Source organism: Callospermophilus lateralis, chromosome 13 (assembly GCF_048772815.1).
Source record: "Callospermophilus lateralis isolate mCalLat2 chromosome 13, mCalLat2.hap1, whole genome shotgun sequence".
Classification (NCBI taxonomy): Eukaryota; Metazoa; Chordata; class Mammalia; order Rodentia; family Sciuridae; genus Callospermophilus; species Callospermophilus lateralis.
In genome coordinates, this window is record NC_135317.1 from 15388471 (window position 1) to 15416319 (window position 27849).

The 27849-nt window shown below is 39.2% G+C and overlaps 1 protein-coding gene across 2 annotated transcripts in view; it reads right to left on the bottom strand.

Moving 5' to 3' along the window:
- The window catches only part of Heatr1 (HEAT repeat containing 1), a 44866-nt gene that overhangs the window by 687 nt on the left and 16330 nt on the right, over window positions 1-27849 (bottom strand). For both annotated transcript variants that reach the window (XM_076831596.1, XM_076831595.1), the window contains exons 18-44: window positions 27182-27365; window positions 26916-27052; window positions 26022-26214; window positions 25017-25186; window positions 24464-24622; window positions 22535-22777; window positions 22157-22288; window positions 20228-20331; window positions 19925-20068; window positions 19077-19195; window positions 18869-18990; window positions 16800-16928; window positions 15108-15338; window positions 14092-14218; window positions 12280-12434; window positions 8988-9034; window positions 8378-8501; window positions 7662-7802; window positions 6916-7205; window positions 6105-6255; window positions 4913-5071; window positions 4652-4786; window positions 4407-4511; window positions 4150-4318; window positions 3396-3550; window positions 2386-2544; window positions 712-820 (exon numbers count right to left, since the gene is read on the bottom strand). In XM_076831596.1, the coding sequence (XP_076687711.1) occupies window positions 712-820; window positions 2386-2544; window positions 3396-3550; window positions 4150-4318; window positions 4407-4511; window positions 4652-4786; window positions 4913-5071; window positions 6105-6255; window positions 6916-7205; window positions 7662-7802; window positions 8378-8501; window positions 8988-9034; window positions 12280-12434; window positions 14092-14218; window positions 15108-15338; window positions 16800-16928; window positions 18869-18990; window positions 19077-19195; window positions 19925-20068; window positions 20228-20331; window positions 22157-22288; window positions 22535-22777; window positions 24464-24622; window positions 25017-25186; window positions 26022-26214; window positions 26916-27052; window positions 27182-27365 (4093 nt within the window). The remainder of the gene's footprint in view (window positions 1-711; window positions 821-2385; window positions 2545-3395; window positions 3551-4149; window positions 4319-4406; window positions 4512-4651; window positions 4787-4912; window positions 5072-6104; window positions 6256-6915; window positions 7206-7661; window positions 7803-8377; window positions 8502-8987; window positions 9035-12279; window positions 12435-14091; window positions 14219-15107; window positions 15339-16799; window positions 16929-18868; window positions 18991-19076; window positions 19196-19924; window positions 20069-20227; window positions 20332-22156; window positions 22289-22534; window positions 22778-24463; window positions 24623-25016; window positions 25187-26021; window positions 26215-26915; window positions 27053-27181; window positions 27366-27849) is intronic.

A 27849-nucleotide genomic window follows, 5' to 3' on the forward strand; every position in this document is an offset into this window, starting at 1 on the left:
ACAGAAAGAGCTGTGAGGGAGGGGTACAACACACAAGGGTATGAGCTCCAGCTGGGACAAACCTGGCTGCATAAACCAGTTCCACCTGTCACACTGGCTTTGTTTCCACCATCAAACTACTTAGGGTCTTACAAGCCTCTAGTTTCTTCCTTTGTAAAATAGGAACAATTCTTTACCCCACATGAGAACTGAAGATCATCTGTGTAGAGCATCTTAATACTGAGCACCAAGTGCCAGTCACCACTCAAATGGACATTCCAATTCATCCTTTTTTAAAAAGATATTCTTTTAGTTGTAGGTGGACATAATACCTTTATTAGTTTATTTATATGTGGTGCTGAGGATCAAGCCCAGGGCCTCACATGTGTGAGGTAAGTGCTATACAATGAGCCATAACCCCAGTTCCTCCAACACATCCTTAATAGCACTAGAGGTTTTGATACATTAACTCCATATCTCGAGACCAAATATTCAGCCATATAAATGTATGAGATTAATGATAATACTGTAGTCTGAGCACAAAGAAAGGTAAAGACAATGAGAAGTCCTGTAAATAGCATGAGTGAGAGGTAGTGGCTGCCATCAGCTCATACTCCCACCTGGGAGCGAGGTGGAGGACTGGACCCCTGCTAACCATACAACCAAATCTCTATCAGCATTGGGCACATTTCCACAGAATCTTATAATATTTAGTAACAGTTTGGGACCTACCTTCCATCAATTCTGCTAAGAAAGGAATGGATTCTGGTAGCAAAATGATATAATTTTCCTTCAGCTTTTCAGCCAGGGCTACCACAGTAATCAAGGCAGCAAACCGGACCTGACAGGAATAAAATAAGAACAAAAAAATGGTTTTATTTATTGTTCACTACTATTTTACTACATTAAGATCTGTTCTGACTTGAGACAAACTCTTTTCAAACTAAATCTTATTTTGCATTTATTTTACTTCATTATTATGCATTAATATTATTCAACTTTCATCTTAAGATTACCAGTTTAACACTTGCGGTCTGTTTTAAATATGGGTAATTGTACAAATCAGTTTTTAGAACTCTGTTTTAACACTATTGTGTCTTTTTATAATATTTTTCTGTAAGAAATAATAAAATGCTACTTGCAAGCTCAAGTGTGTCACCATCTGGAGGGGAGGGGTACCGGGGACTGAACTCGGGCATTAAACCACTGTGCCACATCCCCAGACCTATTTTGTATTTTATTTAGAGACAGGGTGTGCTGAGTTGCCTGGTGCCTTGCAGTTGCTGAGGCTGGCTTTGAATTCGCCCTCCTGTCTCAGCCTCCCAAGTTGCTGGGATTATAAACATTCACCACCATACCTGGCATGTCACCAAATTTACTTGCTTTGGAGTTCTGCAGCTTGCTGAGCTGCCTGAGATGATGCCAACCTGGCAATGAATAGTCTTGCCTTCTCTGGCAGGTGAACTCACCCACAATCACTAGCTGCAATCACCACTGCATTGTGAGAGGGGCCAGAGCACCCACATGGATTACACTCTCATCTATTAATAAAAAAGTGTCACAATGTCCTACTTCTAAAATTAAAAAAAGAAAAAAATAGTTTGGGTGCTTCTCATACACCTTGTCTATGACAAGGAATGGACGAAGTCATCAGGTACTACTATAATACCGTTCCAGTTTGAAAGAACTCGTAACTATATTTAGTCAGCATTTTTTGTTTTGTGCAACAAAATTAAAGTAAATCTGATGCTTCAATGTATGTAATCTGCGACTTAAGATTTAAGGGTCCATCACAATAGGTTCCTTATGTTCACTTTCTAATTAACAAACGTTAAAAATCTGAACAAATCCTATTAATAGAAGTCTGCTTCCGTCTGATTTATCCAGTGAAGGTCTGAATGGTAATCAATTTGAGAAATGGCTATTCATTTCTAAAATGTTTGAAAGTTTCCATAGGGCATTTTAACGCCACTCCACCTGTCCATGTCATCCTGTTTCTGTTGCCAACACTTGCCCAAGAGAACTGTAAGTCTAATCTACGCAGAAGAGATACTATATAATACATCTACTGCTTTAACTCAAAGGAGTATTCTACGGACAAACTGAAAGCATTTATCTCAGGAGTACAATGACATTTTAAAAACACAGATATTCAAGAATTTAAAATATCTAAAAAATATTTTGGTGCTCATGCCTACCACACCTGGGGAGGATGCCTATCAGTAAAAGTAAAGTTTCTAGGCTTCAATTTCCGCCCAGCACAGCAGACCAGACCCTGAGTACCAGAAGACAAACTGCACTGTCTCCCTCTCCAGGCCCAGATCCTAAGGCCCATGACCCTACATCAGTGCTGCTGGCATCATGGGGAATGTGCAGCTACAGAGCTTGTTGCCCACAGCCCCTAACCTTGGGTGAGGAGTCTCTTGTCTTCAGCAGAATCTGGTAGTTTAGGGGTTTCCACAGAGAGTCATCTGCCATGGCCACTGAGAACTGTGCAATGCAGGGAATCAGGTGCTTCGTCACCCGCTCCTGGAACCTCTCCTCTCCTCCAAGCCTGTTTTCCAGCTGTGAAGAGTGGGGCAAGGACTGTGAGCATCAAGTCTCATTTTCCTTCTACTGGAAAATGCCTGCTCTAGAATGGTATCTTTCTTTTTTTTTTTTTAATTGGTTGTTCAAAATATTACAAATCTCTTGACATATCAAATTTCATACATTAGATTCAAGTGGATTATGAACTCCCATTTTTACCCCAAATACAGATTGCAGTTACACTTCCACATTTTTACATAATGCCCTATTAGTAACTGTTGTATTCTGCTGCCTTTCTACAGCAAGTTTCCTATCTTCTGGAACTCAGTCTCACAACCCTCAGCACCAGCTTTCTCCTCCCAGAAGAAAACCTTGGATAGCTTTCCTCCAGGGGCAGCCACACCCTCACACCTCTGAAAAAGCCATTAAATGGCTAACACTTTTTTTTTTTTTGGTACTGGAGATTGAACCCAGGAGTGTTCTACCAATTAGCTACATTCCCCATAGCCTTCTGAACTTTATTTTGAGACAGGATCTCAGTAAGTTGCCCAGGTTGGCCTCAAACATTTGATCCTCCTGCCTCAGTCTCCCAAGTCACTGGGGATTACAGGCATACACCAACATGCCGGTCAGTCAACACAATTTTTAATGTTAAGTAACCATGGGAAGGTGTTTTTTTCTGAACAATTCAAAAGAAACACTGCACAATGAAGACCCACAAAACATCAACTTTGAAATGTCATAAAAAAGATTCCCCCACCAAAACAACAACAACAACAAAAACAACCTTTTAAAAAAGCCCTACAAGCTTCTATTTGGTGAATATAAACCTACAGAAACTTGACAGGTGGCAGCCTCCTCAGCTAACAGGCCAGTTCTGCAGTTACCTGATCCACCAGAGGCATCATCAGGGCTTCTGCTCTCTCTTTACTAATGAAATGCTGGGTGTCGAAAAGGAAGATTTTATACAGACAGCTCAGGATAAACTGCAACAGCAAGCAGCATTTCTCAGGGTCGTGTTCCGAGTCAAAAAACGCTTCATCTGTAGACAAGGAAAGAGTAAAAATGAAAAAGACAAACGAAAACCAAGAAAATTTCACAGTTTAATCCCCCAGGTTTAAATGTGAATCACCATCAACATAATTACAATCAGAAGAATATTTAAAAAAGCATCTAGAATCATAATCAGCATGAATGTGGATCAGAATCAAATGAACGGTTTTTCAGAAGTGGAGAAACCATCTTGGGGTAAAGACTGACTCACACTCAGTTTAGCAAGTTACCTCAACTGTCACCTTCGATCGCTTATTGACATCAAAGAATAGAAGAATCTTAATTTTAATTCTCTCCCTCTTTTTTGGAAGGGGTTGTTAGGGCCTGATGCATGCTAGGCAAGTGCTCTACTTCTCCCCAATTTTAATGATTTTTACAGTTATTTCCAATGACTCGTAATAATACCTTTATTTTATTCTTTCTTCTGGGCCAAATAACACTATTCACTTCAATGGCTCATAACAGAAGTAAAAACTTATCTTCCTTAGCCAAGAACTCTAGAGCCTTCAAAGGCGTATCTTATACTAACTGTGCCTACTGTATGGTATGCAGGACAAGGATGTGGACCGAAGTGAAGGAGCTACCAACCTGTTTTAGAGATGTTCACCTGGTTCAAGGTGTCAGCAAAAGGTTTCACCAAGTGGCCGGCAAACAGAGTAAAAAGCCCCTTCAGCTTCCCAGCAATGCAGTCTGCCAGGTTGTAAAATGTCAACAGCCTGTCCTTTGGGGCATCTTCTGTTTTGGCCCAATCAAACAGCTAAAACCACAACAGAAGATTAGCTGCTTCTACTCATGCCTTCACGTGTATCTGAGAAGGAAAGGGAAGCAGAGGGAGGAAGCCTCACCTTGAAAAATAGGGGTCTGAATGTAACCTCAGAGAGTTTCACAATCATGGTCACCAGACAGTCAATGATGCAACTTTCTGTTTTCCCAATTTCCTCGAGATTATCCTGAAAATGGAAGAGCTGATGATTAGCCAGGGTACTGACTTTTAAATTATTTGGCAAATATGACTATTTGCATAGTGAGATTTTCCTTGCAACAGAGAGATGAAAACCCTAGGACTGTGAGAGAGCAGAGACCAGCTCACCTCTGAGTGTTGTGCCCGGAAGTCCAGGGCCTCTAGGAAGAAGGCAGTTAGCTGAGACTGATAGGAGGTGAGCTCTTCCTTCTTCATCACCCCAATGTGCTCTTGCAAGATGCTCATGAATGGGCCCATGTTATTCTACCACAAACAGCAAAGAGAGGTATCACTTTTATTCCTAGAACTCGGGAATTCCTCAAGTGGAAACTTAAAACATTTCAGTACCACCTCTTCCTTCTCCAGAGTCCAGTACCCAAATGATCTTACCTCCCAGTTCCTTGCAATCTGCTTGTAGGTTTTGCTGATGGCGGGCAATAAGACTCGAGGTGACAGCCTGGTGGCCAGTGTCTTTTTAAGAGATGTGAGACGGACATTAGCCTGTGAGGCAGATCCCAGTTCACTAGTGATTTTGTCCAAATGAATCACCTATGGGAATATAAAAAATAGCAACTGAGGTCATGATGGCTCTGTGTTGACAACCACACTCATACAGAAGGCTCAGTGATGACATTAGGTAAATTCAAATGCCAGGATTTGGGAAATGTTGTTACTTCAACCATGCACAGAATTCCTTTGAGTGCCAGCTCTGAGCATCTGTAGGTAACACTGGGCAGATGCCCTGTTATTAGCAGGGGCCAGGGATGAAGGTAAACAGCAAATGCAAAACTCTGAGAACCCAGACTGATAATCTTCTTAGACAGAAATCTGGGACACGGGGAAGAGCCTGGTTCTTTTTTGCTAAAAAAATCAAGATAGCTCCTCACAATCTAGGCCCCTTCTATGCAGCAGCTATGTTTTTTGTTTATTCATTTGTTGAAGTGCTGGAGGGAACCCAGGGACTCACACAGGCTAGGTAAGTGCTCTATCACTGAGCTACACCTGCAGCTCCTGAAGTCTACTTTCAAGCCCTGACAGCACAGTATGTGAATTGGTTAACTCATGTACACCATGGTCATTAAGGTTCCTAACCTCATAAATGGCAAATAACCAACATGATAAAACAGCAATAATCAGAGGAACAAGAAAGAGGTCAATATTCTTGGGCACTTTTGATCAGAAAAGCCATTTGCCCAGTGTGTTCACAGGTACCTAACAACCTGTAAGGTTGCTATAGGAATTCCACTATGCAAAATTACTTAGGATTAAGAAAGTTTCACAGCAGAAACAAATAGGACACACCAGTTTCCACAAAAAGTATAATAGGCAGCTCTACCTCCCAACGCCTCACAGAGTGAAAAAGACCAATAAAATACATCCTGCACAGTTTAAAAAAAAAAAAAAAGAGAGAGAGAGAGAGAAGAGCCCCATAAATAGTGATTCTGGTCAGCTTCATGATGAAGCAGAAAGGACGATGGAAGAGAAACAGAGGTGACACTGAAAAGGAACCAATAACAATGATTTAAGTGGCAATCCTCTGCTCTCCACCATGCTACAGAGCATTTCAGTCACTACAGCTCACCTGAGACAGAATGCCTTTCAGGTAGGGGCTGATGAAGTGTGGCAGAGTCTCGACAACCTTATGCAGGGCGGCCAGGGCACTGAGCAGGCAGACCTCGCTGCAGACCAGCTCGCTGGTACTCTGCATTGCTGCCAGCAACGATGGCATCAGGCTAAAAGGAGAAAGCAAGTTTCTTAGAGAATTCCAAACAGAAAAAACAGACTGGAGGATGAAGTAGGGGACAATAAGGAAAAACCCAAACTGTGCCCATTATGTCACCACATATCCCACAGATCACAAAACACTGTCTACATACTTCATGTGACTGAAGTATCTCCTATTGTGAACTGTACAAGAGTAACTGTTAACACAACACTCTCTTTCCATTACTGAACATGCACTACTGTGTCAGGACTGTACAAAAACTCTGGCAAGCCCTGTCCTGCGGAGGCCCTATTGGGTGGGTAGGCATGCCTCTGTTTTACAGATACCAGAGCTCTAGCAGCCAGTTCCAGTCAGAGCCACAGTCAGGCAGGCATGTCCAACCCCATGCAGGGTGCTCTGACCCACTTCTCTGTGAGATTCACCCTGCTTTCTAGCCACAATTGCTCAAAAGGGAGGAAGAATGGGGGGGATAAGTAACATCACAAAGTGTCTGAAGCTAAATGGCAATGTTGTATTTTTCAGTTTGAAGAAAGGATCAATTCTTAAATCTACTTTATGTAATTTCTACTCAAGCCAAAAGAAAAAAAAAAAAAAAGGTCACCAAGGCATTCTTTTATAGTCTGTGCGGCACTGTACTAGTTCCTGTGCCAAGTCTCCAGTGGCATACCTGGGAAGCTGAGGAATGGCCAGAGCTTTCAGGGTGGAGGCCACCTCTGCTATGCACAGAAGGGAACTTCCCACGACATTCTTGTCTTCCTTTCTTTCTGGAGCAATCAGTTTTACCGCAGTGTTCAACACTGGCACAAAATATTCTGGATTTTCTGCACCAAAATTCTTGCATAAAAGCTTCAGGGTGTACAGAGCCGTCTGTCTGTTTATGGCTTGTTCTTCCCCTTCCTTTTTCTTACGCTGCACAATGGCCAAAAGGACTGGAACCAGTTTTAGAAAGCGGTAAACCTGAAGAAGAAGTCACAGTTCTCAAATAGTTAAAGCTTAAAATCTTCTAGTTCATTTTGCATCTTGACAGCCTGAGACACTCTCAATGAAAATCTGACTGAGGGCCCCGCCTCTTGACTATACTCAAAGCAATGGTTTCCCCATCTGCTTTCTTTACTGCTAAGCAAATACATGTGCTTTCACCAACCTGATTCATATAAAGCACCCCAGGGGGAAAGGATTAAAATTATGCTAAAGCTAAGGCAGTGTGTGGTCCCTATCAAGCAATAATTCTATTAGTCTGAATTCCGTTCTAAGAGCTCTGCAACACACCTGTGTCACTACTCGACTATCACATTTTTAAATACATATACAATACAATGTTAAATAGCACCCTGGGGAAACTTCAGGGAGTTAAATGCCGCTCTTTAATAAAGCAAGGAAAGCTATACATGTCTGCAATATGGCTTCACTCACCGTTTTCCTCTTCCAGGATGTATTCTGCTGTAGCTTGTTGTTCAAAAGATCCAATGCCTTGCGGCGAACAGATGGCAGTGGATTGCCCACCAGCCCCCTAATCACAGTAATGAAGGTTTCTGTGGACAGCAAGGCATTAACCTACAGGGAAGATTACATTTAACAATCAAAAAACCTGACAAAGATCAACCAAATGAAACTTCTATTTACTGCATATCTCTGGGCATGAGGCATTTTCACACACACTTGTGTCATTTTTGCACTAACCTTTCTACTAGGACTAGTATTAATTAATTAACTAAAACAAAACAAAAATCCTAATGCTAAGAACAAGTGAACTGCTCTAAACCATGTAGCCAAATAATTTAGCTAAATTTGAACAATGACCCTAATTTCAAAACCAATGTTTTACCTAATATACATGACATATTTTAATTTTTTTCTATCTGAATAAGGTGGAACATTATTTGTCACGCAACTATTTAAAATATTCTATGGAGGCACATGTTCATATAATTGGGTAAGGTGGCATTTTTTCCCAGAAGAGTTTATTTCTAGTCATCAAGAGTCTTTTCAGGAACAATCTGAGATTCACTATATTAATAAAAGGTATTGCTAAATTCATTCTTAGAGTAAAACTTCAAGTCAAATAATTTTGTAATGACTTAAAAACCAGTGACAAAACTCAATACTTACGGGGAAAAATGATAACTTACCTTATCTAACATGTCATAAGCTTTGCTAAGGAGTGCTCGCCAAAACTTCACAGTTAGTTTGTCTGCGTTTTTTTCCATGGACTGTGCTACAGCGTTGATATAGCCAAGAATAGTTTCTAGCAACCTATAAGGCACAGGAGACAACCAACAAACAGCAGCTGAAGGCATTTACAGAACTCACATGTCTCTATCCCATGCAGAATGCTTCAATGGAAAAAGATATTTAATAATTTTGTACTGAATTATTTTAAAAATGACATGGAAGGAAAAGAAAGTAGGGATTACTGTCATAGAGAAATCCCACTAAGAAATAAACAGAGGCCTCTATCTAGAAGGACACCCTAACTCTGGCTCTGGGCCTTGGTAACTGTGTCACGGTTTTATAACAATATCTCAGATTCTTAGGAAATACACACTAAGGGAAAGAAGCATAATATATATGGCTTAGTTTCAAAGAGTTCAAAGACAAAAACGTATGCAGAGAGAATGATAAATTAAATGTGGCATAAAATATCCATGGTCAACCTGCTATAAAGAGTGCATGAGTTCCTGTTCTAGTCTTCCAGTTTGAAATTATTTCCATATAAAAAGTGAATAAAGACAAACATACCTCTGTTCAAGTCCTTTTAAAATTTGAGGACCACCACCTTCAACCACCTACATTTAAAAGAAAGCTCCATTAGAAAACAGCATGGATAACAATAATGTCATTTGAATTAGGTTCAATAAAACTCAGGAGTACACACACAGACACCATGCTTAAATTTTCTGACATTACAATTTAATCAGGTTCAGAGCACCCTCACTGTAGACTGTGTTTAACTCTGATTCTCTTATATTCTGTTGTATCTGGAAAATTTGATAAAAAGAATCAGGAAAATACAGTAGATGAGCAATACTCACTTGTCCACTACCTAATTTAATGGAATGCCAACTTGGCTAATTCATACGGAATCAGTGGAGAAGTTAAACATTATGGACAGCTGTGGTCTCCTACCTACTGATCCCTGGTCCACCCTCCCTTACCCCACGCCTCTGGAGGAAAAAAACACCCTGCTATCAAGTGTTTCCAAACAGCACATATTCAACAACACTACTTTCTGGTAACACTGGATTTTTTAGAACTGTGTGTGGGGACTCAACATTGCTCTGGTACATTCAACTGCACACAGCTCTCCTCTATGGAAACCATAACTTACTTATCCATTTCCCTCTGTTGCTTAACATTTAGTTTAAGTCTATTTTTCTTCCTTTTATAGGTTGAGTATCCCTTATCTGAAATGCTCAAGACCAGAAATGTTTCAGATTGTTTTTTTTTTTTTTTTTGGAGGGGGGACGGGGAGGTTAAGACAGATTTGCATAGACATAATAAGATATTGTGAGGATGGGACCCAAGTCTAAATACAAAACTCACTTATGTTCACTTTATACACATAGCCTGAAGATAATTCTGAACAATATTTTTAGTGTATTTGTACTGTGATTTATGAAAAGTCATAAGTCACAGTATGGGTCAGATGTGGAATTTTCTACTTGTGGTGTCATATCAGTGCTCGGAAAGTTTTGGATTTTGGAGCACTTTAGGTATGGAATGTCTAACTTATAAAAAATTCTAAAGAAAAACATTTTTATAAATCTCTTGAGCATCTCCACCAGTTTTTGTACAGTAAATATCTACGGATATGCTCTGTGTATCTCATGTCATTGCCACTCCTTTGTATTAACAGCTTTGACAATTTTACCAATTTGATGGGCACCACAGTGACATCTTATTTAATCTGCACTTTCCATTCACTAAGGAGGCTGAGATGTGTTGTGTAGCAAGTGGCCATTTGTAATTTCTCTTTACTGAGTTCACATTTTTTGCCAGTTGCTCTAATGGAAACTGATGCTTTTTTATTTATGTAGAGCAACAATTTTTTCTTGGTCTGTGGCTTTCTTTTCAATTTATGATTGAACCATTTTTTTAAAAAAAATATTTATTTAGTTATAGATGAACACACAGTATCTTTTTTTATTTTTATGTGGTGCTGTGTATAGAACCCAGTGACTCACACATGTGAGGCAACCGCTTTACCACTGAGCTATAGCCCCAGCCTGAAACAAGTTTTGAAGAAAAATTTTTCTCTAACCTCAGGCCACAATATTATTCTTCTACAAATTCTAAGTGTTGCTTTCACTCAAATTTTTACTCTGCCTAAAATTTTTGGTTGTATATCAGAGACTTTTCCCATCACAAACAGAAAGAAACTGCACTAGTGCTAGTACTTATTCCCCACATGACACCTTTCCTACTTATCTCAAAGTGTTTCTGAGCTTACTATTGATTCACACTGATCCATCTTTTTCTTCTTGCTCCACTGTCCTTAATCCTGTACATTTTGGAATGAACTTGTCAAGGTCATTTAAAACATGTCATTGAGGAAGTGCACTGAATTTCTAGATTAATCAGAGAAGAACTGAAATCTTTAAATAGTGAGTCTTCTGCACATGAACACTGTCTCTTTTCATTTCTCTGAGTCTTCTTTTGTGTCCTTTAATATCTTTTACATTCCTCCATAATATTCTTGCATACATCTGGTTGACTAACAAGTTTGTTTTTATTGTATATGAAATATTTTATTCTATTTTAAAATAAGGTAAACCATAGCATTATATGATATACAAGACTAATTAAAGAGTTTGTTGATTCTTTTTTTCCTGATCCTTACGTGTCATTTCTTTTTCTGAGAAAAAGGGATAACAAAAGGCACCTTTGTTCCTGACTTTAGCAATGACACCATTAATGTTTCATCATTAATTATGATACAAACCACAGGCTTCTACTAAATACCTTTATCAGGCCAAAGTATTCCCATGTAAGAGGGTTTTTTTTTTTTTTCTCTTAAATCATGAATGAATGAATTTTTACATAGAAAAAAATCTAGTAGGTCAATAATTCTGATGATTTTATCTCTTAAAGTGTCATAGTACTTAAATAAATGTACCAATGTTCAACTATTTTCTATCTCTGGTTGTATTTCTTTCTTTCCTTTTTCCTCTCATTGCCCACACTGAGGTTTAACACAGGGACAGCAAAGTGCACTGATCATCCATGCAGAGCTCACCGTGCCCCGCAGAGCTACAGCTCACTCCTGGCAGCCCAGAGTCTTGCTGCACAGTCACCTCCCATGTGCCCCATCCTCCTCCCCAAGATGCCACTGTCTTATCTTCTAAAACCACAAACTTATTTTGTCTGTTTATAATTTTATATAATGAAACCAGGGTACACATTCTTTTGTGCCTCTCCTCTTTCTAGTCATACTGCTTCAGATTCCCATATGGCCATGTTGTCCATCTATGCTCCCGTGTGACCACAGCCATTTACCCACTCCACAGGCAGACACCTAAGTTGCTACCAGTTCAGCTGCCGAGAACAATGCTACTGGAAACATTCTTTATTTTTAAAAATATTTTAGTTGTCAATATATCTTTATTATTTTTATTTATTTATATGTGGTGCTGAGAATCGAACCCAGTGCCTCATACATGCTAGGCAAGTGCTCCACCACTGAGCCCCAGCCCCAGCCCTATTGTAAATATTCTTGGAAACGGCTGCTGGTCCACATGTTTATACCCTGTGCTGGGAATATAGCTCTTGAGAATGAAATCACATGTTCACAGGGCTTATACACTCACCCTTGGTAGAGTGTATAACAGTTTTTCATGGTGAAGTGTAATACTTTTTCTATTATCTTTGAAGGCATACCCCTGGGTTCGATCCCCATCACCACATAAAAACATATAAATAAATAAAGGTATTGTGTCCAACTACAACCAAAAAGATAAATTTTAATTTAAAAAACTCAGTTTCCTTAGAAATAGCAGGAGAATTTTATCATAAACCCATTCAAACACATCACCTTTTTGAGAAAACTACTGGAAGCCAGGAGCTGGGCCATGAAGGACACTGACAGAAATTTAAAATGCCGCAACTGCTTGCTAGTATGGGTGTCGACGTTAAAAATCTGGAGCATTTCTTCTTGGGCCTTGTTAGATGCTGCCTTGGGAATGGTTTCTGAAAAACAACAACGAAACTAGTGACCTCACTTATCTTCAATCTGACTGCTTGGCATACTGAATTCAAGTACAGCAGGGCGAATAGGATGCAATTTCAGAAAGGAAAAACTGGAGTTACAACACATAGCTCTTCTTCTCTCCATCAGTGAGAAGTGGAAGTGTGCCTTCCAAGAAAGTACCCCAAAGGTTCTTAATACGAAGAGATGTGGAAGGCAAAAACCAAAACAACAGGATAACTGAGATAATCAAACAGGAGGCACAGACACTCCAGAAGAACCCTTCAGATGCTGGCTCTGGACAGAGCTCCTGAAATCTCAGGAGCTCTTTCATGGCAGTCCACACAGGCTGAAGGAGCCTATGAACTAACCTTAAGGCTCAGTTTTAAGTCTGAAAATGTATGTTCTAGAACTTCAAGTTTTAGATGGAAAATTTCTTACCCAGATGTATTTAGTATAAATACACTGAGAGTACAGTGGTCAGGGGTGCTGCAGTCTGGCTGGGCACAAAATAACCGAGCCGCCATGAGGCACTTGTAGGTTCAAACAGGAACTACTATTGCCGGATCTCTCCCCGGCTCTCCCTGGGAACTCTCTCCTCCGTGGGAACTCAAGGGGAACTCTGCCAGAATTCAATGGGAACTCAACAGGGGGAGGCAGCCAGGGGTCCATATACAACTGAATACACAGCCTGTTTCAATCCAGCATCATCCAGTCAAAGCAATTATACACAGCTTAACTTAATTATCATCATCTTAATGGCTCAACCACTCCTTCTGGTAAAATGCCAGGCGCCATTCCGACTCGGCTGTGGCTCTCAACATCTCCCCCGTTCTGTTTAATTAAACAAGAAGCATGTGGCTTAGGGACAGTGCCTGTCTTAGGTTGTCCAATACTACACAGGGGATAAAGTTCAGTGAAGAGCACTTGCCTGGCATGTGCAAGGCTCTGAGTTCAATGTCCAGCACTGAAAAAAACAAACCAAACCAAACCACCCATTGTTCTAGAGAATGGTTCACAGTGAAGACTCCTCCCCAGCCATGCCACCAAGCGCAGCTCTCCAGGCTGTTTCCTGGTCTGCTCCTGACAAACCTGAGCCAACCTCACCTGGTGACAAGGTCCACATTGGCCACACAGACAGCAGTCCTAGGAGCCCTTTGGTCCTGCCTTCTAGTCCATCCTGCTGTTCTGCTGCAAAGGCAGAGGACTGAGCACATCACCACATCAGTGCTGCCTTCAACCAGCCCTACTAGTACTGCGACCAACTCTCCTCAAGACTGTTCCACGGACAACTTTAACCTTCAGGTACCACTGCTGTGCTACCTATTTTTATTATTTTCTTGCAAATTTAATGGGAATCTTATTAGGTACAGCTAACTTACTGTCATTTGAACATAATTCATTCTGGACATAGGAGACATTCCATAGTCAACACATGCATAGCAAGGCACAGAGAACAAAAACATGTGAGGCAAGCAGAACTGCTAACCTTTTCATACAGGATTCAGGAAAGTACATGATTACACACTGAAATTAAAGATAATCAATCAATCAATCAAAAAAAAACATAACCCTGCTAAGGACATGCTGTGGTTGTGAGGCTGATGTGCTCTGCTACTCCCATGCAGGAGATGGCAGCGATACTGGACTTGCACTTACCCTCCTTTTCCTCTGGCAGCTTCACCAAGTACTGGAGGATGCTCATCAAGCTTTGTACCTGATGCTGGACACTAAACTCACAGCAGACTGAGATCCAAAATTCAGTATCTGCCTCTAAAATAGCATCCTGTATTGAGAGAAAGGACAAAAGTAACAGAACTGTACCTAACAAATGGAGTATGAATAACTATAAATAAGGGAACATGCTCAAAAAACATCCCTTAGCATGCAAAGTCATCCTATCTTTCCTGATGGTCATCACCAGATGAGTGAAGCTGGCAAGCTCCTTCTGTAAAAGGGCCATTCATGAGAACTGAAGAGGGCAAGGTCCCAGGATAGTCTGCACTCCAGTTTCCAGAGGAACATTACTTCCACTCTAGCTCTACTCCCAGATCCATGTCTGAGATGCCATTTACAAATAGCCCTGGACCTCTTGAGTTATGACCATGTTCATCCAAAACATCACCCAGGCCTGTGTCTTTAGTTATGGATGCTCTTCCCCTTCCTGATAAAATGCCTCCAAAGCCATGTTCCAGAGAAGGAGTCTCACTACTCCACAGCCTCACTCTGCTGGACTTAAAATGGAACCACCCAGCATGGCACTAAACCTGTTTGTCAGATAAAGGAAACTGCCCTCAGAAGATACCTTGCTGCTACTGAAACGTTACAAGTGCCCACAGATCTGAGAGCAATTTTAAAGAATACCAAAAACATTTTTAAAAAAGGTGTTGGGTATTGTGGTGTATGTCTATAATCCAAGCTACTCGAGAGGCTGAGGCAAGATCACAGCCTCAGCAATTTAGTAAAACCCTTACTCAAAAATAAAGAATAAAAGGGCTGAGGATATAGCTCAGTGGTAGGTTACCCCTGGGGGAGCGAGGGAGGGAGGAAGGAAGAAAAGGTTCTGGGCAAACACTGTCAAATAATGCACATTAAGCATTGCCGGCCCCAAGTTTAAACAAAATCTGCATGAAACATCACCATTTTCCTTCTTACCACCCCACCGACATTCTGACCTTTTCTCCACAGGCAGCCACCAGCACTGTTTTAGTGACGTACTGTTCAAAGAGCAAGACGAGGAGAACCCAGAGGAATTTCTGTGCACCAAGAGTATCAACAAGCTGAACAAGGATGGGCAGGCGCCTGTGCTCTGGAACATGCGGCAGTGCATCCACAAACACACTGATGATTTTTACCACAATTTCTTCAACGTTTCTTGTGACTTCTGTCGAGTCTCCACTATCAGACTGCAAAACAGAAAGCAAACTTGCAGTACAGAAGACCAGACCTTTGGATGTGCCCTGGAAAAGCTATCAAAAGAGTTTTAATAATCAAAGATCTATCAATAAATAGTCAATGAGTATCAGTCATATCTCAGGTACTATTTGGCCCTGAGGGGGATACAGAATTTAGGATGTAACCTCTGCCCCAAGGGAGATGTATGATCTGTATGAAACAAAATGCACATGTGAAAGAGAGGAGGAGGAAGCAAGTGACAAGTGCCAAATGTGTGGCACAGCCAGCCAGTCTGTGTGGGTCACCTGTGCAAACTGCACAAACACAACGCACTTATATGGTGCCGAGAAGAAAGGGCCAAGTTCAAACCATTTTACTATGGCACTGGTGATCAAAATAGAGTTGCTGAATGAGAGAATGAAGAATAAAGAAACACTTGAAATGAACATCTCAAGACCCTCTACTTCTGTCTTCAATTCCCTTCTCCATCAAATTAATCTACATCACAATCTTTAAACACCCTGTGCACATGTCCACACAAGGCCTCTTCCTTGCTACCGACGGCTCTGCCATTTTACTATGCAAATCCTATGCTTTTCTACCCATATGAATTCCACGTTTTATGAAACTTTCTGTTCATCCTGGCCACCGGATTTTCACCTATTCTGAACTCTTTAAAGATTTACTTCTTCGGCACATGTATTAATGCACATATATTTTTTTTTTAGGCATGCGTTCTATATTTGCCAAATTATTAGACACAGAAAACACCAATTTAATGCCAAAATTAAAAGGAGATGGTTTTGACTGTTCATCCCTGAGATGGTAAAGAGCATGAGAGGGCTGGGGATGTGGCTCAAGTGGTAGCACGCTCGCGTGGCATGCGTGGGGTGCTGGGTTCCATCCTCAGCACCGCATAAAAATAAAATACAGATGTTGTGTCCACTGAAAACTAAAAAATAAATATTAAAAAATTCTCTCTCTTAAAAAAAAAAAAAGAGCATGAGAAAAGATAGTAACAAGTTGGGAAGCAGAAAACTCCAGCATGCAACCACACCCTCTCACCTCAGAGGCCACTTTGCAATTCATCGCCCCCACCCCTCGCAGAATATGTCTGGCAAAGGCTGGATTGCATGCTAACATATCGCCACCGTAGGTCTAACAGCTCCTTTTCTTTTTTCCCACAGCATCTCTGCTGATCTACACTAGAGTTGTTAAACTGACATGATCTTCTAAACCAAACTCTGCCAGTACAACCTTAAGATGCTCATGCAGCACAGCAGCACCAGCTGCAGCTTGTCTGATCACATCTTGGAAAGGAAATTATTTCCAAGACCGATTTTGAGCATTGCCATTCTACAGCTTATGAGCAACAATTACTTGAGCACTTCAGAAAGGTTTTTATACCCATCATACATAACATTCAAAAGACTAGAAGCAATAATGATGATGGTGGTGTTCAGACAGCTTACCTGAATCAGTGCTGGAATAACCATCTTCACTGTCTTGCTAATAACTTGAAAACTGTATGTGTCATCTAGGCGCATGACATTGGCACCCATAAATGTAAAAATAGACATGATATTGTGTAGAACTTTATCCTGAAAGAAAACACAACTATCAACATTTTATATTTCAAGCATATCAAAGGCCAATAATTCATTACAACTCACCAATAAAAATAGAAATAATCTGGTTTAAAAATGGGCAAGGGGTTGGGGCCATAACTCAGAGAATATGCTTAGGACCTGGGTTTAATTCCTTGCACCAACAAAAATAAAATAAATAAGTAAATAAATGGGCGAAAGATATGAAACACATTTCTTCAAAATATGCAAATTGGCAAAGCATATTTGCTTATGAAAAGATGTTCAATATCATTAGTCACTAGGTAATCATAAAATCAAAATCCAAGATATGCTTCCTCACCTATTAGGATGGCTATGACAAAAAAAGACAATAACAAATTCTGGCAAGGATGTGGAAAAACTGGAATTCTCATATACTATTGGTGGGTAAAATGGTGCAGCCACTTTGGAAAACAGCCCAGTAGTTCCTTAAAAAAGTCAAGTTACCATATGACCCAAAAATTCTACTCCTAGGTGTGTGCCCAATAGATATGATAACATGTCCTCACAAAACCTTATATACAAACATTCATAGCAACCCCTCTGAGAGCTACAGACTTTTGTCCAAAGAAATAAAAAGTCCCACATAACAGATCTTCACATGACTTCAACAGATTAAAGCTCATGGAGACCCTCCAATTAAGACCCTCTGATTAAAGCTCTGTATGCAAAGAATGTCAAACTCTCTAAATGATTTGCTTTATAAAGGGGCGTGATTTCTTCAAATGAGATAAGTTATAATCAAATTAACTTTACTCTTGCTGGGTAAAGCCTCCTTAGAAAATTAATGGTTAATTGGCTATTAGTTTTCAAACAACACTAGTACCACTACCTTACAGTGTAACAGGCACTGGCTGAGAGCTAACCACAAGTTACATACCGGGGAGCTAACCACAAGTTACATACCGGGGTCCTCACAGCAATGTTAGGAAGGAGGTTACTATTCCAATTTCACTTTCCAAAGAAGAGAACCAAAGCTTAGTTAGGAAGATCAATCAGTTCACAGTGTCCCATCCTTAAAGAGACAGGGTAGGAGTCCCAGTAGTGCTGAAGGACCCCAAAGTCTAATGGCTTTATTTACTTATTTTGCAGTACTAGGGATTAAACCCAGGGTCTCACACATGCTAAACTAGTGCTCTACCGCGGAGCCACATCCCCAGCCCTTTTTTAAATTTTTATTTTGAGACAGGATCCCAGGCTGGCCTCCAACTTGTGATTTTCCTGCCTAAGCCTCCCGAGTTCCTGAGACTATAGGCAAGTACCACCACATCCAGCTATTTTTTGTTTTTGTTTGTTTGTTGCAGTACTCTAGTACTGATTTATACCCCCAGCTTTGTGGCAGTAGAAGCAAATGTGACTCCATTTTGTTTTATGACTTATCCTGTAAAACAACCATGCCAAGTAGAAGAGTCATGACTGGAGCAAGACGTTCTTTTCCTTTTGCTATAGAAACCTTTAAGAACACAAAACTACCTAATGGGGTATTGTTTCTGTAACTAGGGTTAACGGGGCTCTGTTTCTGTAACTGGGGTGACTAGGCTAACTGTGATTGGTTAGGTTTCCCTCCGCTTGACTGCACTGTCCTGCTTCTGTAACCTGGCTTACTTGCATTGGCTAGACCCCCTTAACATCCCTTTTGTGGTTTTCAGGCTTATAAGGAGCTCCCTTGCAATTGTTCGGGGCTGATCAGGGGAACAGCTTTATGTTCTGGTCAGCTGCCACCAGTGAGCTTCAATAAAGCCTTGATTCGATTATACGTGAGTGGTCTGGAAGTCAGTTTATGAAATCCTGGGACGAAGCTTTAACTATAACAGCTTCAGCCCAATGAATTTAAATCAATCAATGAGTGCCAACACATTCCCATGGGAGAAAAATATGTGAAGTAGCTAAAGTCTGAAGTCATCAACACTCACCGGAAATATTCCAGCAACGGTACCCAAAAGTAAAAGGGCCTGGTGATGAGTTTGAGGCATCTCTGAAAGTCGGATGCACTGAACTATCAATTCCACATTGAACTTCTCTTCATCTACAACATCTATAGCAGTGAGAAATTTAAAAAATATAAGTGGCAGATACATCTGCACTCAAAGTAGGTCAATTTTCTACCCAACCAGCACATACCTTTAGGTATCCTTCCACCATCTGGGGAGAGTTTCTGGCAGATGTTGAGCAGACAACTAAGAATTAATTGCTTGGTGTATTCCATGTTCCCCTGCTCTGGTGGTAAAGCCTCTAAACACCTTTAGGATACCCACAAGAAAAATAACAGGAAATGTAGAAGTTGCTTAATTCATTGCCACATTAATGACTACTGTCCAGAACTCATGTTTAGAAAATAATAACTAAAATAGTATATTAAAGTCTATAAATAGGATGTAAATTTACAACTTTAATTTAATACCTTTATTTTATTTATTTATTTTTATGTGGTGCTGAGGATCAAACCCAGTGCCTCACATGTGCTAGGTGAGCTTCCTACCGCTGAGCCACAACCCCAGCCCCTAATTTTTTTTTTTTTATATAAACAGGTACTTATGTCAAATTCTCTTTCCTCCATTGTACTTCCCACTATCCTATTTGAAATCTTAGAGGCAACAATTACTTTACTCTTCACCTAACAGTACATTCCACAGTTCAGTGACATACTCTACACCTATCTACACTTAAAAAATAAAGCAGTGTCTCACTGTATCTTTAAACACAAGTCACAATAACTTGGATACAGTACTGAAAGTTAAGAAAAAAGTAGCAGTAAGGTGAGTGGCCATTTACTTCTTGACACAGGACGAAATCCATTTAGGGGCTGGCAATGAGTACTTAAACCATTCCTACAATCCTCCAAATTATGAATCTGAACCTACTTTACTGGATAGACTATCTAAAGAAAACAATGTGTTGAAAAGAGAATGTTAAGCAAAATGGGATGAGCAACTTATTAGAACTCACAGATCAAAGTTAAATGTCATTACCTAGACAGCAAGTTAAAAAGAGTTGGTATCAATATCTGAGGGCTTTTCAGCTTCTTCTTGTGCTGCAATAATTCTAGGATGAGGGTTACTCTTTGCCAGTAAGAACCTCCAACTTCCTGAATGGATTCTGTATCTTGTGATTTTCTGGGAAACAAAGAAGACAAAAAGTTGGAAACGCAAATACCATCACTGCTAAACAAAAACTACTGTACCTAGTTATGGCAAACTGATGGGTATCACAATGGTGTCAATATGCAGAGTCTGGGAACAAGAGCATGTTCTTAATACACTCGAAGCTCTTACTTCTGCTGCATTTTTTGCCTTCTTGTTTGCTGAATTGTGCCCAAGGATTTAGCTTTATCTGGTGGTTCCAGTTCTATTCTGACTTGTTCAGCATTAATGGAAATCTGAAATATTGAAGGAAGAATGGTTGATAACATTAATTCACCATGATGAAATCAGAGGAATAAGTAATGATTCAAAGAGATATGATCAAAGTATTTATGTCCACTTTTATGTCTTTATACCAGTCCAAAGCACAGCTCAAACCCCATAGGCAAACACCATTAACAATTTCTTTTGAAAATTTTCTACATACCAGTAGTTGTTTAAAGGTATACATTGTTCTGGTATCTTAAAAATCTATTCGCATCAGTATATACTTATTTCACTATATGGCATATATTTATTGTTACAAATGTAAAGAAGTGTTTCATCTAGTGTATTTTGTAATCAAAACAATGTTTATAATGAGAAGTACAGCTGTCTTATGCTTCAGGCCAAGCTTATTTTTGGTTGACATGGCATGTTTCCAATATTACATCTACCCTCTAGTCCACGGTCTATTGAAATGGAAGCTAGAGGGATTTGGGTTAACATTTTCCTTTCAATAACCCTTCAAAATGTTGTAAGATTCTCCTTTATGCAATAAATCTTAATTCAACCAGCACTATAATTAATTAGCACCTTAATTAGCACTATGGGGTATTCAAAGCCTGTTGAACATGTGTTATTTGTGATTCTAATTTCTCTTCACATTTGTTTGCATTAAGACTAAAATCAGACATTCTCCCATAAGAACAGTTTCATCAACTGATGAGGAAGGATGACTTTTCGATCTGTGTCTGCCCCACTCTTCTGCCATCTGATGCTCCTGTGTTGTATACCCCAAGGAAAATTAGAAGCAAAGGAGGGAGCAGGTATAAATCAAAAGCAATCAACCCAGCACTAGCCAACATGAGTTCCAGTTTGATACTCATTTTACCTGAGTTCTCTTGCTACAGGGCACTTGCTTCTGCAGGGTTTATCCTGGGTCTCAAGCTACAGTCCTGCATTGGCCCTGATTATAACATGGTACCACTTCTCTAGTCCAGTGTCACTAATTCCATATTCGTTCCTTAGAACGAAAAACTAGCCACCAGATAGAGAATCATCCATACCCACTGTTTCCATGTACAAAGCCTGATATATCCTAACTAACTAGAAAGGAATAACTAAGACACACACATTCAGTCATACCCCAAGATTTTGCAGATATGGGAGAGTTCCAGAAATCTCTCTCTTTGGAAAACATTGTTGTGATATCTAATGACATCATGTTTGGATCTTGATTAAAAAGAAGATAACTGCCAAAATGTATTTTCGTTACTACCATAAAAATATGATTATAAACTGAGTATTTAGATGACATTAAGGAACTAATATTAATTTTTCCAGGTGTAACAATGGCATTACAGTCATAAGAAATTGTTCGTTTTTTAAAACAATGTATAGTAAATGTTGTTCTGAGGTCCACTATGAAATGCTTCAGCAAAGAAAAAGAAAAAATTAAGTGAATATATTAAAATTTTGAGAACTGCTAAATCTGGATACTAGGGCTTCACCATACTAATTATCTAGTTCCATGCATTCAAAACACAGAATTAAACAGGTAGTATTCTGCTATTAGCTGGGCTTCCATATACATATGAAACCAATAAGTGAATTTTCAATTCCATGATACATGGCATAAAACTAAATATTTAAAGGGAATAAAATCACCCAGATCAACATGGGAGCTACTCTTTCTCATTTCTTGAATAAAACAGAACGCACTTGTTAATGAGACTAAGATCCAACCAACACATGGACTCATCCTACCTTGTTAAAACTATAAGTATTTCAACAACAGTTAAATATGAGGTCACGTGGAAAAGACTAAACAACAGACAAGTTATAAAGTTTGCAACTTACCCCTTTAAAAACACTGCCAACAGTCTGAGCACAATGTGAGTTCTTACAATTCACCAACAGATCAAATAGCACGCACAGAAGCTTCTGCTGAACTTTTTCATCTGAAATGGCTGCAAAAAATGGCTTTGTGATCTAGCAGGGATGGGGGGGGGGAAAAACTGAGTTCAGTGAACAAGCTTAAACTCCAACGATGGCATCTGCATCTTTTGACTGTTTCACATTTTAATTTCTCATGTATAATGCAATTCTTTTTTAACAACCCATGTTCAACATTCAGTTTTGCAGAGTAGATAAAATATATCAGGAGCCTTTAAAATGCATCAGTCTATTAATCACTTACATTACACCACAAGCTTTAGATTCCAAAAAGTCACTGACCTTTTCAAGGGCAGTGATCTGAATGGTTGACATTCCTGGGTCAAGTTCCTTTGTTGTGTGCACAGCCTTTAAAAACATATCTAGACTCTTTGGGTCTTTATGTAAAAGGGAAGCTGAGTATTCATTGTATTTTCCCAGAGCGAGATGCAAAACAATAGCCTCATCTTTCAGGACAGCAGTGGGTTCCTTCTCAATCTTTTCCAGTAGCTGTTCCACCATTGGCAAGAGCTGAGAAAGCACCATCTACAGATTGGAAAAAGTATTGGTAAACAGTGATGCTGATGTTTCCCTCACATTACAAAGATATCCATAGACACCCTGTAGGAAGGCTGGGAGCTTAGGATAAAAACCCAATCATATCCAGGCGCAGTGGCACTTGCCTGAAATCATACCAGCTCAGGAGGCTGAAACAGGAGTACCACAGAGTTCAAAGACAGCCTTAGCAAAACATTGAGGTACTAAGCAATTTAGGGAGACCCTGTCTCTAAATAAAATACAAAATAGAGCTGGGGATGTGGCTCAGTGGTTGAGTGCCCAAGTTCAATCCCTGGTTACCCACCCCCCACAAAAAAATAAGCATAACACTCAGAGGAGGCTATTAATCCGAATTAAGATCAGGTCTTCTCTGGTGGTCCACCTGTAAAGTTCGAAGCCCTTCATTCTTCAGAGGGGAGCTGAGAACAAATATGTATGTTCCTAAAATCTGACTAAATATTTTATGATTTGCTAAAACATTGTACACTTCCCTCAAACACTGAATTTGGTATAAGTGTTTATTCAAATTATGTATGTGAAGGCTTTACTAACTAGGTCGGCAAACCATGGCAAACTCAACAGATGTCCTCTATAAGTTTTCTTTACTGATAGTCATGCTCATCTACTTACATACCCACTATAGCTGATTTGCTGACACAGGGGCAGAAATGAGTAGCTGCACCAGAGATTATGGTCTATGGAGCCCAAAACAGAGTAGTTCCTCAATATCCTTGGGGAATGGGTTCCACACCCTCCCCAGAAACCAAAACCCAGGATACCCCTCATATAATATAGCCTAGTGTTTCCATATAACCAATGTACAGCCTCCTATTTACTTTAAATCACCTCTAGGTTACTCATAATATTTAATACAACGTAAGTGCTACATAAATAGCTATTATACTCTGGTTAGGAAATAACAAGAAAAAAGTTTGTACATGTTCAACCCAGACACAATTTTTTCCCCAAATATTTTCAATTTGAGGTTGGCAAAACCCACAGATGAAGACAGCCAACTGTATTTGCTACCTGGTCCTTAGCCAAGATATCTGCCCACTCCTAAGCTACACCAGGGATAACTCAGAGCTGATATATGTAGAAAATATAATCAAATGGTCTTCACTCCATTTTACCCATTTTAATTCTCAAAGTCTGCAATCCGTCAGGTAGTTCTGGAACCAGAATGAAGGTCTTTTCCTCTGCTGACCATACCACACACCACCAATACAAACAAGTGTTTCTCTTTCTTTTGTATCACAAGCTTCCTTGAGAATATAACAAAAGCTATAGACTCCCCTCCCCCAGAAAAAATGTATAAACACATAATATTTAATAAATAAGGAAACAAGTTTGGAATTTCCATCGACTCCTGTCCAAACATATCCCCTTGTGAAGAATTTTCACATGCAAAATAGACACACACCACAGTTCTTCCAGTAGTGCACTCCTATGTGCATTTTAAATCTACTTAAAAACCAAAGGAATGATTAGACAAGGATGATGCACTTAATTTTAAAACACAAAGAAACACCAAAATATGCTCCTTGAATCCTGAATCCTTTATTCCACCTACCTCAATTCTTCAACCCAAATTATTAAGAAAATTATCATTTCTGAAAGTGCATGTCTTGCAAATGTATTCCTCATACATGATCATAGGTGTATCATACATACCTCACTGTTGACTTTCTGAAATACTCTCATCAAATCTTTTGCAACATAAGATGGGCAACCATATAGACAATAAAGTAAGTTTTTCAAAGTTTCAGACAACTTTTGATAAGATTTTTGTTTCTTCTCTCTCTGTAGTTCCTCAAATAGAGTAGCCAGATCCTAGTATAACAGAAGGAAAATTGGATTAAAAAATGTTCAGGAACTACAAAGGCTAAACGTACTAAATATGGAAAATTCTTTCCCAAGTGTGACGCTGCTTATACTTTATTTCCCTTTAAAGCACTAACTGGAAAGAGTATCAATACCCCAAAGCTAGTTTACTATGAAAAGCTAAACACTGGTCTTTTAGCCAAAGGAAAGAATAGCAAAATTGATACATAAAATTACAATCTTTTAGAAATGGTGGAAAGATATGTTGTTACTGCCCTATCAGTTTATAAATTCAATGACTTAGTTCATCAAAATCCTTCCAAGAAAAATGTCAAGATTGGAGAACTTGTTCATGTTCAAAACACACAAGCATGCACACAACTTCATTTGCCAAAGAGTTTACCTGAATAACATAGGTGGCATCTGAGGTGATCTCCTCTGCTTTAGGAACCAGACGATCTATCACCAAATGAAACTTTGACGCCACTCCACTGAGAGTTTGGAGACAATGAATGGCAGCCCTACGGACTTCTTTAACAGGGCTTCCCAAATTAATGAGTAGAGATGTCACCACTAAAACCATAAGAGAAATCATGTTGATACCAATTTTTAAAAATGAAATAATACAACATTTGTAACCGTATCCACTATCCAAATCATTTTGTTCATCTTCAACCATGTTTTTATGGTTTAATTCTGCCAGATACCTTATTTGACAGTAGCTCTGTTAAGTCTTTGCAGTATCACATTCATCAACTTCATAAATTCTCCACCTTTGTTAAATGTGCAACTCTATTTTTTCTTTTTTGGTAATGGGGATTGAACCTAGGGATGCTTGACTACTGAGCCTATACCTAGCTCTTTTACTTTTTTGAGACAGGGTCTTATTAAGTTGCCCAGGCAGGCTGGCTTTGAAACTGCAATCCTCCTACCTTACTGGGATTACAGGTGTACACGACCATGCTGGACTTGCAATTCTACTTTACACAAAATTACATATAAATTTTATTTTCAGATGTTTCATTAGAGAGCAATGAATCTGAAAATGACTAACATCTAGGAAAGAGATAAATCCAGGAAGGACTTTTGAATAAGGAGTCAGTTGATTACTGAACCGCATCATGATGATCTGGCTTTCGTTTGTAACTATAGCTGCTGTAGTTCAAGAAGTTAATAGTTGTATATTAAGAATTCACATATATTTCTGCCACCATTTCTATTATTCAACTTTTTGTGTTAAAAGATTCTGTAAATGTCATTCTTACATTAAATGCAATATTCAGAATTAGAAAAATTATATATAGTTATATTTTTTAATAAGTTATAATTTTCCACACTACATAAACCACATTCAAAGAAAGCATTAACAGTCAGACATGACAGAACACATCAATACTACTTTTAATACCTGGGGATGACATGGACGCCAGCTGCTGTTTACACTGGATCTTCTGAGAGGAGAGCAGTGCACAGCCTACATAAAGAGCCTGAGTCTGCAGCACTGACTTCACACTATAGTTAAGTGGATTTGAAAGGCTAGAACCGTAAGTCCATAAAACAGAAAGGAACTTGAATAACTGAAAAACATCTTCTAAATGTACCTAATTTAAAGAAAAAAAGTGAAGTTTAATTCTTGCTCAAACAAGTTGGTTCCAAATCCTGTTATCACTCATGTACAATTGTAAAAACACAAATAATTTAATGTTGTGCCTTGTCTAATCACTTATCCTACTCTGGGCATTTTAACCAATTAGAAAAGATGTCAATAAAGAGTGATACTCAAAAGACTCATTCTAACCTTGCACTTGAACACTTAACAAAAAAGACAGCACTAAATAGAAACCAAGTAAGAGTAGTGTCTGGGAAGCTTCATCAAGAGACTTCAAAGGTGAAGTTACAAATGTTAAATATGTCAAATGCTGTGGAGAAGAACAAGAATCACTTGCTGGGAACATGGAGGTAACTGGTACCCACCATGAATTTCCTGAGTGACTTTGGGGACACTGAAAAACCTCTCTCAACTTCAGTTTTCTCATTTGCAAATAGCATTTAAAAATCAAACCAATTGGGCTGCTGTGATTCTTAAACATGATTATGAGCTTAGCACTTAGTAGAGGTACAGCATGTTAGTCTCTGCTCAACCTACTGCTTGGTGTCAGGATTATAATGCTTTACAAGGCTCATGTTTATTATTACATATGCTTCCCTAGCTGAAGAGAACTTTCATTTCTGTTATAATCTGTCATAACTAAAACAACCTACAATATTATCTTAAATGGAAGAAAAGCAGTGCACCATGTACCTTCATGAGAAGTTTCATCAGAACCCTGAAATGAACGGCATCAGCACCCCAGAGGACCACCTCAAAGAGCCCAGTGAGCAAGTGCAGGTATTGTCTGCCGTCCTCGTCCAGGCGTTCAGGATTCCACCACGTATCATCTACAGGAATGTGGAAAAAGAGGAGCAATGCATAACCTACTTGAACATGCTACAGGGAATTTTTCATTCAAGACAGAGAATCAGAGAGTCTAGAATACAGTTTTAAAAGATTTACAATTTGCATCTTACCTTTAGGAAAAGACTTTGGAGCCTTCAATGCATAAATAAAATTCTTCAGGGAAAATATAAGTAAAACTGAGTCTTCCACTGCAACCCTCTGGGCACTGTGGAGCTGTTCTATGTAATGTGCCCACAGCTCCCCTGGTAAATCTCTGTCTAACATCAATTCTGGATGCCATTCTGAGGGGATTTCCTGAAATGTGGAAGGAAACAAAGCTAGCACACACTTGAAGAGGTTCTGAGCATGGACTATGTGGGTGGATGGTAACAGATGTACACATTCTTTGGGTAGGAGGCAAAGCTTTGTCTATGGTATGGTGGGGAGAGGATGGATAACTTTCATACAGCTTTTGAGAGGTCTAGTCATTACTATTTACAAGAAAAAGCACAGGTTAAACATACCTTCATTTTATCTGTTTCACCTTAAGAAACTCTAAAAACAAATTTTACTCATATTAATTCTATAAAATAAATGGTAGGAATAAATAGGCATATTTTCAAACAGAAAGATAAAGAATTGTATCTTTTTAATTTTTTTTAGTTGCAGATAGACACTATATTTATTCATTATTATTATTGTTTTAAAGTTTTTGTAGTTGTAGATGAACATGATACCTTTATTTTTATTGAATTATTTTTATATGGTGCATGTGCTAGGCAAAAGCTCTAACAATGAG